General features: G+C 41.2%; 1 protein-coding gene across 4 annotated transcripts in view; it reads left to right on the top strand.

Moving 5' to 3' along the window:
* wdr7 (WD repeat domain 7) overlaps positions 1 to 13,425 on the top strand; it is a 561,078-nt gene that overhangs the window by 156,271 nt on the left and 391,382 nt on the right. For 2 of the 4 annotated variants that reach the window (XM_033033119.1, XM_033033103.1), the window contains one exon: positions 13,275 to 13,343. The exons of the other annotated variants lie outside the window; for them this stretch is intronic. In XM_033033119.1, coding sequence (XP_032889010.1) covers positions 13,275 to 13,343 — 69 coding nt within the window. The remainder of the gene's footprint in view (positions 1 to 13,274; positions 13,344 to 13,425) is intronic. 4 annotated transcript variants of the gene reach the window in all.

Genomic DNA, 13,425 nt, shown 5'->3' with positions numbered 1-13,425 from the left:
CTCCCAGATGTACTGGAGGACAGAGGTTCTAAGGGGGCAGAGGAACTGAAATAAATTTTCATCAGGCAAGAAATAGTATTGGGTAGGCTAATGGGACTGAAGGATGATAAATCCCCTGGACCTGATGGTCTGCACAATCAGACAATTAGTTTTTTTCATATTGAAAGAAAAAATAATAATTTAATCTAGTCCTGAGAAATACCCTCAGACATCAGATGGATTATAAAATCTGGATATATACTGGATGTATATTACCTTTTAATCATATAACCATATAACAATTACAGCACGGAAACAGGCCATCTCGGCCCTACAAGTCCGTGCCGAACAATTATTTTCCCTTAGTCCCACCTGCCTGCACTCGTACCATAACCCTCCATTCCCTTCTCATCCATATGCCTATCCAATTTATTTTTGAATGATACCAACGAACCTGCCTCCACCCCTTCCACTGGAAGCTCATTCCACATCGCTACCACTCTCTGAGTAAAGAAGTTCCCCCTCATGTTACCCCTAAACTTCTGTCCCTTAATTCTGAAGTCATGTCCTCTTGTTTGAATCTTCCCTATTCTCAAAGGGAAAAGCTTGTCCACATCAACTCTGTCTATCCCTCTCATCATTTTAAAGACCTCTATCAAGTCCCCCCTTAACCTTCTGCGCTCCAGAGAATAAAGACCTAACTTATTCAACCTTTCTCTGTAACTTAGTTGTTGAAACCCAGGCAATATTCTAGTAAATCTCCTCTGTACTCTCTCTATTTTGTTGACATCCTTCCTATAATTGGGCGACCAAAATTGTACACCATACTCCAGATTTGGTCTCACCAATGCCTTGTACAATTTTAACATTACATCCCAGCTTCTATACTCAATGCTCTGATTTATAAAGGCTAGCATACCAAAAGCTTTCTTTACCACGCTATCTATATGAGATTCTACCTTCAAGGAACTATGCACGGTTATTCCCAGATCCCTCTGTTCAACTGCATTCTTCAATTCCCTACCATTTACCATGTACGTCCTATTTTGATTTGTCCTGCCAAGGTGTAGCACCTCACATTTATCAGCATTAAACTCCATCTGCCATCTTTCAGCCCATTCTTCCAAATGGCCTAAATCACTCTGTAGACTTTGGAAATCCTCTTCATTATCCACAACACCCCCTATCTTGGTATCATCTGCATACTTACTAATCCAATTTACCACACCTTCATCCAGATCATTGATGTACATGACAAACAACAAAGGACCCAACACAGATCCCTGAGGCACCCCACTAGTCACCTGCCTCCAACCCGACAAACAGCCATCCACCATTACCCTCTGGCGTCTCCCATTCAGCCACTGTTGAATCCATCTTGCTACTCCTGCATTTATACCCAACAGTTGAACCTTCTTAACCAACCTTCCATGAGGAACCTTGTCAAAGGCCTTACTAAAGTCCATATAGACAACATCCACTGCTTTACCCTCGTCAATTTCCCTAGTAACCTCTTCAAAAAATTCAAGAAGATTAGTCAAACATGACCTTCCAGGCACAAATCCATGTTGACTGTTCCTAATCAGACCCTGTTTATCCAGATGCTTATGTATATTATCTCTAAGTATCTTTTCCATTAATTTGCCCACCACTGAAGTCAAACTAACAGGTCTATAATTACTAGGTTTACTCTTAGAACCCTTTTTAAACAATGGAACAACATGTGCAGTACGCCAATCCTCGGGGACTATTCCCGTTTCTAATGACATTTGAAATATTTCTGTCATAGCCCCAGGCTATTTCTACACTAACTTCCCTCAATGTCCGAGGGAATATCCTGTCAGGACCTGGAGACTTATCCACTTTTATATTTTTCAAAAGTGTCAGTACTTCTTTTACTTTGAAACTCATAGTATCCATAGCTACTCTACTAGTTTCCCTTACCTCACATAATTCAATATCCTTCTCCTTGGTAAATACCGAAGAAAAGAAATTGTTCAATATCTCCCCCATCTCTTTTGGCTCTGCAGATAGCTGTCCACTCTGTCTCTCCAATGGACCAATTTTATCCCTCGTTATCCTTTTGCTATTAATATAGCTGTAGAAACCCTTTGGATTTACTTTCACCTTACTTGCCAAAGCAACCTCATATCTTCTTTTAGCTTTTCTAATTTCTTTCTTAAGATTCTTTTTACATTCCTTATACTCCTCAAGCACCTCATTTACTTCATGCTGCCTATAATTATTGTAGATCTCCCTCTTTTTCCGAACAAGATGTCCAATTTCCCTTGAAAACCAGGGTTCTTTCCAATTTTTACTGTTTCCTTTCAACCGAACAGGAACATAAAGATTCTGTACTTTTAAAATTTCCCCTTTAAATGTCCTCCATTTCTCTTCTACATCCTTCCCATAAAACAAAATGTCCCAGTTCACTCCTTTTAAATCATTTCGCATCTCATCAAAGTTAGCCTTTCTCCAATCAAAAATCTCAACCCTAGGTCCAGTTCTGACCCTCTCCATAATTATATTGAAACTAATGGTATTGTGATCACTGGACCCGAAGTGCTCCCCAACGCATACCTCCGCCACCTGTCCCGTCTCATTTCCTAACAGGAGGTCCAGCACTGCCCCTCCTCTAGTAGGCACCTCTATGTATTGCTGCAAAAAACTATCCTGCACACATTTTACAAACTCCAAACCATCCAGCCCATTTACAGAATGTGTTTCCCAGTCTATGTGTGGAAAGTTGAAATCTCCCACAATCACTACCTTGTGCTTACTACTAATATCTGCTATCTCCTTACATATTTGCTCTTCCAATTCTCGATCCCCATTTGGCGGTCTATAATACACCCCTATAAGTGTTGCTACACCTTTCCCACTTCTCAGTTCCACACAAATAGCCTCCCTAGATGAGCCCTCCAATCTATCCTGCCAAAGCACTGCTGTAATATCTTCCCTGACTAGCAATGCAACACCTCCACCTCTTGCCCCTCCAATTCTATCACACCTGAAGCTACGAAATCCTGGAATATTTAGTTTCCAATCACAGCCCTCCTGCAACCATGTTTCACTGATGACCACAACATCATACTTCCAGGTGTCTATCCAGACTCTAAGCTCATCCACCTTTCTTACAATGCTCCTAGCATTAAAATATGCACATTTAAGAAACCCCCCGCCTCTTATTCTCTGTTTATTTCCTTTTTCTTCTTTCTCCTCTTGTGTCCGAGTGCTTCCCTTTGCTGCTTCCTGCCTCCCATTCTGTCTACTAGCTTTCTGTATTTGAGTCCCTCGCCCCAACCATTCTAGTTTAAAGTCTCCCCAGTAGCCTTTGCAAATTTCCCCGCCAGGATATTGGTCCCCCTCGGGTTCAAGTGCAACCCATCCTTTCTGTATAGGTCCCACCTTCCCCAAAAGAAGTCCCAATGATACAGAAACTTGAATCCCTGCCCTCTGCACCAGTCTTTCAGCCACGCATTTATCCTCCACCTCGCTCCATTCCTACTCTCACTGTCGCGTGGCACAGGCAGTAATCCTGAGATTGTTACCTTTTTGGTCCTTTTCCTTAACTCTCCTCCCAACTCCCTAAATCCTCCCTTCAGGACCTCTTCCCTTTTTTTACCTATGTCATTGGTACCTATATGTACCACGACCTCAGGCTCCTCTCCCTCTGATTTCAGGATATCTTGGACGCGTTGAGACACGTCCGAGACCTTGGCACCAGGGAGACAGACCACCATCCTGGTCTCCCGACTGCGTCCACAGAATCGCCTATCCGACCCCCTAACAATAGAGTCCCCAATTACTATTGCCCTCTTCTTTTTGTCCCTACCTTTCGGAGCAACAGGACCGGTCTCTGTGCTGGAGGCCCGTCCGCTGTCGCTACCCCCGGGCAGGCTGTCACCCCCATCCGTACTCAAACAGGAGTACTTATTTGCAAGGTGTACCGACATTGGAGTGCTCACTCGTCCCTGCCCCTTGCCCTTCCTTAGCGTGACCCACATGTCTCTCTCCCGTGGTTTTGGAGTGACCACCTCCCTATAACTCCTCTCTATGATCTCCTCACTCTCCCTGACCAGACAGAGGTCATCGAGCTGCTTCTCCAGGATCCTAATACGGTCCCTTAGGAGCCCCATCTCGATGCACCTGGTGCAGATGTGGACGTCTGGAGGGCCATCCGACACCATGACCTCCCACATCTGACATCCAGAACAGTACACTGCTCTGGCTGTCATTCTCCCGCCTTACCCTGGATCCGATACAAGTACAATACAATAGAAACTGCTGGGAGAAATCAGCAGGTATCTGACTCACAACAGCTGCTCCCTCTTGACTTTTAAACTGTACCTTTATTATATAAACAAAAAGCACTGTACCTTTACTAAAGCACTGTACCCTTAGCTCACTGTACCCTTAGCCCACTGTACCTTTACTAAAGCACTGTACCCTTAGCCCACTGTACCGTTACTAATGCACTGTACCTTTAACCAGAAAGCAGAAATGCTAACCTGAGATTGCACCCAATCAGCTGCTTCCTCTAGTCTGTTTCCACCAATCAGCAGCTTCCACCAGAACCCCGCGCTCGATTTAAATACTCACAGCCCTGACCCTCCTCCACTCGCTTCAACGGTTCCCGGGCCAGTTAGAAACATAGAAACATAGAAAATAGGTGCAGGAGTAGGCCATTCGGCCCTTCGAGCCATTCAATATGATCATGGCTGATCATCCAACTCACTTGTTGAATATTTGCTAATAACTTTTGCAATGAGCAACCATCAGTATGTTTTATGCATATTGTTATTAAATGAGTAATTATCAAATAGCCTTGCTTAGTGAGATTGTAAAAGAAAGAAAATACTTAATGTGCATTTTTTTTTAAATGCTTAAAGCTGAATAATGTTTAGTGGATTTTTTTTAATGAAATGAATTTGTACTTTTAATTTGATCTATTCATGCAGCACATATGGCAGATTTTTTCTTAAACAAGAAATGCCAAGTCATGACCTTCAAATCTTAATGCTGACCTTTGGTGGATGGCCAGCTTAACCATATAGACCCTTGTTTTTGTCATGTTAATTGTCAGGTTTCCCCCCCTACAGATGGCCCTGTTTTGTCAAATTTTGTTTTCTTTTGGTTATACGATTTCAAGCTTAGTTAGGAATAAGTAAGTAAGTAAAAAAAATCATTTTATTCCTTTATATTTCTGTGCCATCTTCTGTTTCCAAAAGGTAAACAGAAAGCTTCTTTATTTTTGATCTGAGTATCATTCAGCCAAAAGTAGTATTAGATCAAATGTGAGAATTAGCGTAAACAATAAATTGACCCAAACACTCTTTTATTACTTTTGTTTTGGCAGGAACAGACCAAATGTATAAAAGTTGCAAAGAAATGTTACTGTAATCTTTGTTTCTTCCCCCCACTTTAAACCAACTCTTTTAAAGTCGGATTATTATTGTTGTGATGTTACCAGCCAATCAGTGCACTTTTAATAAAAGGTCGTTGCAATGATATAGCTATACTGTGTATGTTGACTTGTCTCAAAGATCAAAGATCAGCATGAAATGGAGTATAGTATTATATTCTGCCCAAAATCAAAACAAAGCATTTATTTGTGTGTAAAGGGCGCTGAGATTGTGGGCAGAAGGGCTTGTTCCTATGTTCTTTGATCTAAGCAAGAGTTAATGCATCTTATTGGAAAGTATCCTGAAAAACGATTGACTATATTGTGAAAGAATTTTACATGATGTTCAAACTAGGGTTTTCATTCTAAACAAACGTAACTATGAAGGGATATGAAGGGCAGTAAGTGCAGTTGATTTGAATATTGAAGGTTAACATGCACAAAAATATTGCATGTTTTACAATAAATATTCTTTTTTTTTAAACTTCAAAAATGTAATAGGAAAAATGATCCAATCATGGATTGCAGAAGAAATTATAAAATTATTAAATCTAAGGCAAAGGCTAAAAAAGTTGCTGAAAGTAAACATTAAACCCGAGGACGAGAAACATTATACTATGCAGCAAAGGATGACCTAGAAATTGATTTACACCGTTTCCAAAGTAAAATTTGAGGGGAAGGAACTGACGATGCTTGTTTACATCGAAGATTCACACAAAATGCTGGAGTAACTCAGCGGGTCAGGTAGCATCTCTGGAGAAAAGGAATAGGTGACGTTTCGGGTCGAGACCCCCCTTCAGACTTTGAGATTCCCTTGCATATGCTGACCTTGTCCAGGCAGCAGAAATCCAATGTTTGGGAAATGTCACAGTAGGATTTTAGAGTGCATCTTGTAAATGGTGCATCGCATGTAATTTGTGGAGGTAATAAATCTCAACGGTAATAAAATCAAACAAAAATCTGCAAATGCTGAAAATCTAAAATAAAACAGGAAATGCTGCAAATATTCATAGATGGGGCAACATATGCAGGAAGAGAAACAGAGCAAGAGAGGCTGGATCTGTGGGCACGTTCCCTTTCCAAAGTTTCACGCAAATGTCTGCTCAAAGTTGCCTCTGCAGACTAAACTCGTGCATGATCCATTCTTCCATTTCTAGTAACCACAACCCTTCTAACAGCGCTTTCACTTGCAACAGCAATTAATGTAGCACTTGGCCTGAGGGACCCAAACAATCTTTCCAGGTGAAATGATGATTCACTTGTATATCTTTCAAGCCACTCTTCTGCTTTCCATGTTGAAAATGTGGTCTCCACATTGGAGAAACTAACCGCAGGTTTTGATTACCGTTTTGCGAAGCACCTAGAGTTTAATCTGCAGGGGAAAGCTTGAGCAACTGTTTGCATGCCAGTTTCACTCTCCATCCCACTCCCATTCTGACTGATATGACTATAGCTTCCTGCACTTTTATAATGCAGCCCAATACAAGATTGAGCAAAAGCATCTCATCTTCTGTCTGAACAAGTTGCAGTCTCTAGACGTGGAACATAGAACAATTTTGCACAGGAATAGACCCTTTCATCCACGATATCTGTGTCAACCATTATCCCATTTGCCTCGTATGGTCTAACTGCGTTGATACCTGAGATAAACACAATATGCTGGAGTAACTCAGCAGATTAGGCAGCATCTCTGGACCCTTTTTCAGGGACTGGATCAGAAGAAAGTTCCCGATTCCTTCTTATTAGGTGACCTTAAAGGTCACATATTCCTTTTCTCCAGAGATTTTACAAGGATGTTGCCAGGACTAGAGTGTCTGAGCTGTGGGCAGAGGTTGAGTTGGCTGGGACTATATTCCTTGGAGCGCAGGAGGATGAGGGCTGATTTTATAGGTGTACTAGACTAAGTGGGACCCGTTGGTGACCTCCAGTCACACGGGGGGCAGTGTGGGGGGGAGGGGGCGGTGTGGGGGGGGGAGGGGGTGGTGTGGGGGGGAGAGGGTAGTGTGGGGGGGAGAGGGTGGTGTGGGGGGGAGGGGGTGGTGTGGGGGGGAGAGGGTGGTGTGGGGGGGAGGGGATGGTGTGCGGGACGTAGGTGGTGTGGGGGGAGGGAGTGGTGTGGGGGGAGGGGGTGGGGTGCCAGTAAATATACTGGCAATTTCAATCAGCTGCAAGACTAATAACAGTGTCATAGCAGGGGTCTCTAACTTTCCCTGTATATACTGGGACTCCTGCAGTGTCAAGGGCAGATAACCCTCCCGAGTAGTCTTAGAAAACATGCATTGCAGGTAGACAGGGTGGTATAGAAGGCTTTACGCACATTGATCATCTCCAGTCAGAGAACTGAGTATAGAAGTCAGGGGAAAAGAAGACATAAAGTGCTAGAGTAACTTAGCTGATCAGGCAGTATCTTGGGAGAGCATGGATAGGTGATGTTTTGGGTTGCGACTCTTCATCAGACTGTTTGTGGTGGCAGGGGGAAAGCTGAAAAAGAGGTTAGGGGCAGGTCTAAGTCTGGTGAGTGTTAGATGGATACAGGTAAGGGGGGGGGGGGGGGGATTTTCAGATGTCTGGACAAAGACCAGAGATGAAAGAGACAGTCTTTTTCCCACGATGGGGGGAATCAAGAACCAGAGGTGAAAGGTTTAAGGTGAGAAGGGAAAGATTTAATAGTAACCTGAGAGGCAGCACGGCACAGTGGCGCAGTGATAGAGTTGCTGCCTTACAGCACTTGCAGCGCCAGGGAACTTGGTTCGATCCCGACTACGGGTGCTTGTCTGACTGGAGTTTGTACGTTCTCCCTGCGACCTGCGTGGGTTTTATCTGAGATCTTCGGTTTCCTCCCACACTCCAATGACGTACAGGTTTGTAGGTTAATTGGCTCGGTATAAGTGTAAATTGCCCCTAGTGTGTAGGATAGTGTTAGTGTGCGGAGATCGCTGGTCGATGCTGACTCCACACTGTTTCCACACTGTATCTCTAAACTAAATTCTCTCACACAGAGTGTGGTGGGCATATGGAATGAGCTGCCAGAAGTGTTTGAGGCAGGTACAATAACAACATTTAAAAGACATTCGAACAGGTACATGGATAGAACATTTTTTGATTGATATGGGCCAAATGTGGGCTCATGGGGCTAGCTTAGGTGGGGCATATTGGTCAGCATTGAGGAGTTCAGCCAAAGGGTATGATTCTATGTTCTCTGACTCTAAATCCATTATGACAGAAATGTAATTCGTCAGTGGAACTCGTCAGAAAAATCTTTTAATTGCACATTTAACTTATTATGTTGTTCGCAGCGATTTAGTGTTTCTTCAGTAGGTTGAACTAGTTAGTGAATTTGTGGAGCCTCATATTTTTGTCATAGTTTGTGAGATTGCACCATGTGATCCTCTCTAGATTTATTTTAATTTTGATCACAACTGTTTTATTCATCCTTAACTTTCTAAACTCCAGTGATTGTCTCCCAGATTTTCAACTCATTACCATAAACGTATTACCTTCTGGTGTGATCAATGCACAACTGTTGCGTACTAAACATTCACTGAATACATTTATATTTCTCCATTATTTGTGCATGTGTTAATATAATCAATTGGCTCTGACAATAAACAACTTGCTACTTTTGTGTAGTGTCATTGGGGGTTTGCTCAGCTTATACATCTTCATCAGTCTAACAAACGTTACAGATTTAATTTATTTATCTTACTCAGACTGTTTTTTAGTGTGGCTTATAGCAGCCTCCAAAGCAATTTAAATTTCAAGGAAGTCATGTGGAGTCCTTTGTGATCATAATGTTGCCTTATTCACAAATCAGATAAATTAGTGAGCATGATTAACTTGGATACAGTTAAAAGGTAATCCAAAAGCAACATGAAAATTGAATTGACAATTGGAGTCCGAGTATATAATATCTCTTTTGTTTAGCTACACGCGCTGTTCTATTTTTGTGTGCGAATAAAGTCACTAGATTTGTTTCATGACTACAAAACTGTTCATAATTCATTTAGTGCTTTTAAATATATTATGTTGTGAGGCAATAATTATTATGAGGGAGGTAATACAGCAGGAAGCCATGTTGGAAGCCTTTGATGTGATATATGGTGGTTGGTAATCAGTTTGTGAGTGCTTCATTGATTTCCATGCTTTACCTTTTTTGACCTGAAGTAAAAGTGTCCACATGTAATATGCGGAATCTCCTGGAGATGTAATTTGACTTTTCATGTCATGTGGGGATTTCACACATTTTAAGATAGCATGCCATTTACATTTACTGTAGCTATTACGTTTTTCGTAAACCTGCAGATTTATACCTTCATAGAAAAATTGATTAAAAAAAAAAAATTTGATTTAAATTTGCTGTGATTTGCTTCATTTCATCAAATTTCATGCCAATTAATAATTCCTTCCTTTATATTTAAATAGACGGTTCAGGGGCAAGATTTCAATTTAATTTCAATTAAATCTGTAGCATTTTTCAGGAAATATTTTAGCTTTTTTACGCTTTACTCTTATTGCTGAATTTAAACACTTTTATTGTAGATTATTTTGTTTTTAGTATATAAATATACAGTAGTCGTCTCATTAAGCGGAGAAAAAGTAACCTGAAGTTATAATGAGAGGATGCACGCAGTAAATGGCAGTACGAGTCTAAATCGCCCTGTGAGTCTGCCACACTATTCAGTAAGATCACAGTTAACTCTATATGTGCTCTTAACTCTCTTTTCTTACCCTATTGCAACACTTAATATGCCTTGTGATTTGACATTCATAACCCTCTGAGGTAGGGAATTCCAGAGGTACGCAATGGTCGGAGAAAAGTGGTTCTTCCTCGTGTCAGTCTTAAGTGGTCATGAGATCATGTTCCCTGGTCCTAAATCACCCAACAGTTGAAAAGCCCTCTCAGCATTCGCCCTGAGAAGCTCTCTTAGAACCTTGCATATTTTACTCTCCCTTTGTAGTGTAGGGTCATTTTCTGTTCAGTCTTACTCGCAAGACAAGCTCATCATCCTAATCAGTGAACCTTCATTGTGGTTCATCTGGCAAGTATATATCCTGTAATAAGCAGGGAGATCACAACAGTACATTCGTCCAGCGCTATCTCACCAAAATCCTGTATAGTTGTGGCAAGATTTTCTTACTATTTTTTCCCTGTGCAAAAATGTTCTGTATGTTACCATAATTATTTAATTTACTGCATGCTTTCTGTATTTTCTAAGGACACCCAAATCTCTCAACATCATAATTTCAAATCTCAATTAATTTAATGATATTCTGATTTTCAATTCTTCAACAGAAAATAGATGTAATAAAATCATAGAGCTGTTAGCGAGGAAACGAGCCCTTCGGCTCATGTCGATCTTTTTTTGCATGTCCCATTTGTCTAGATTCTGCCAATAGTCCTCTAAATCCTACCTATCCATATATCTGTTTGTTATGTTAAAATACATAATTATAGCCTGTTCTATGTATCATCTTGACAGTTCATTTCAGGTATGGAATACCATCTCAGTGAAAATGTTCCCTCTGAGGTCCCTCTGAAGTCTTTCTTCTCTCGCCTTAAGCCAGGTTTTGGATTCCACTACCCAGGGAATATGACTGCGAGCAATCACTTTATCCATGTCCCTCATGATCTTGTATACCTTAATATGATTGCCTCTTATGCTCCAAAGAGACAAGTACCCGTCTAACTGACCTCTCCCTTTAACTCAAGTGCACAAGCCCAGGTAATATCCTGGTGAATCTCTTTTGCACCCTTTCCAACTAGTGCCATCCTCCCTGGAGCAGGGTGACCAGAACTGCACACAGTACTGAACAAGTATGGTTTTGGAGCTTTCATAGATAGACTATGGAGCATTATATAGAATCACCTTGTACAGCAAGGAAACTGTTGCCTCTTCCGAGCCATGGGTGCGGTTCTGGAAGACTGTGATGTTGTCCTCCTGTTCAAAAAGGGCAGCCAGGATAAGTGTGGAAACAATAGGTCAGTAAGCTTTATGTCAGTGAAGAAGATTGTGAAGAACTAGATTTATGCTTGCTTTAAAAGGCAGGGAATCTTAAAAAGGCATGGACTGATTCAGAGCAGCTAACAGGGTTTTGTGCAGGGGAGATCTTGCCTCATTGATCTGGGGTTTTTGAGGAGGTAAGTAAGAACATTGATGTGGGAAGAGCACTGGATGTGGTTAATGTAGACTTTAGTAAGGCTCAGATGAGGTCCCACATGGTAGGTTGGACCAGAAGGTTAATGCACAAAGGTTGTATGGGAGTTGCCAAACTGGATGAGAGGTGGCAGATGGAAATGGTGGATGGGTGTTTTTCTGACAGTCTATAACAAGTGGTTTACCACGGGAATAAGTGTGGTTTTTAATATATATACATGATTTATATTATAATGTATGGGGTATGGCTGTTACGTTGGCAAACAACCAGAAAATTGATGATGACGTGGATAGCAAAGTAGTTTGCCTAAGGATACAGTGGGACGTAAATCAGCTGGAAAGTTGAGCAGAATGGTGGCACATGAAATGTAATGAAGATGAGCGTCAAGTAATGCATTAATGGAGGTCAAATTCTGGTGAGATGCATAGAGTAAATGGCAAGGACTTTGGGAGAATTGATCCACAGGGAGAACTTGGGGTGCAAGTTCAGAGTTCACTGAAAGTAGTGACATGAGTGGATATGGTAGTTCAGAAAGCACTTAGTCTTCATAGGCCAAGGCATTGAGTACAAGAGTTGAGTTGCTATATTGCAGCTGTATAAAACATTGGTTTGGCTGCACGCAGTTTCCACACTACAGGAAGGATATGGTAGAAATTGAGAGATTCCATCAACCATCCGGCTCTTGAACCACACTCCATCAACCATTGAGAGCCACACTGCACAATGTTAATCACAATCCTACCTCAGAAATGAACTGCCACAAACTTGAAATAGGTTGCACTTTGCACTGTTATGGTCTGGTTACCTAGTTGTACTGGAAATTCATTGTATTATTGATTATTGCATATTCATTAGTCGTGTTGGTGCGTTAATGTGTCTGTAAAGCTGCAGCAAATAAAAAGTAATTGCTTTGTTCCCGGTGCATATGATAATTAAACACTCTTGAGTGCAGAGGAGATTCACCAGAATGTGTCTGCAAGTAAGTTTCATTTTGTTACATACGACAATAACATATTCTTGACGGTTGTAGTTATAAGGACAGATTGGACAGCATGAGTTTATTCTCACCGGAATGTAGAAGGGAAGGGATGACCAAATAGAGGTTTTTTAAATTACGAAGTCCATCGACAGAATAGATAATTGCAATCTTTGTCCCAGTGCAATGGAATCTAGAACTAGCGGGCACGGGTTTAAGGTGGGAGGGAGAAATGCAAAAGAGATCTGAGAGATGCATTGAGGGAGGGGGTGAATATCTAGAATAGCTATTAGAGGAGGTAATTATGACATTTAAGGCATTTGAACAAGTACTTGTATAGGTAAAGCATAAGGAAATCTAGGCCTAACGCAGGCCATTGCAACGAGCATAAATGGGCACCAAAATTGGGATGGATGTGAGCCGAAGAACCCTTTTTTTGCTGTGTGGCATGATTGTATGATCATAAAACGTAACATTCCAATATGAATTACTTTTGTAGAGGACGTAAATATTTTTCCAATCCTGTGTTGTTCCAGGCATGATTTATGTGAATTTAAAAAATATATATATTTTGTGTGTTTTTAAATTGAAGGGCCTGTGGTTCTACTCAATGTAACTTTTACACAACCTTGGATAAAACACATATTAATACAGCTTTACAGTTTTACTTTCCATTCTTATTAATGCTATTATTTTTATTTTGTCCTCTAAAAGTTACTCTGCTTCTCCTCTTTTCTGTCCACTTTTTTCCTCTGCAAGCTGCTGTTGCTGCCACTGAGGCTGACTGCTCTGGCACTGTTTTACATAGCTGCCCCTCAGTCAATGAAGGTATTCTCCTCCCTAAATTTAATTTCAGTAGTTATTTTTAATGCAGCATTATCCACTTACCGGTAAGTGCAGTCATGAAGAA

The sequence above is a fragment of the Amblyraja radiata genome, chromosome 1, assembly GCF_010909765.2.
Source record: "Amblyraja radiata isolate CabotCenter1 chromosome 1, sAmbRad1.1.pri, whole genome shotgun sequence".
Taxonomy (NCBI): Eukaryota; Metazoa; Chordata; class Chondrichthyes; order Rajiformes; family Rajidae; genus Amblyraja; species Amblyraja radiata.
Note: the sequence above shows the minus strand (reverse complement) of the source record. Positions and strands in the feature narration are given on the sequence as shown.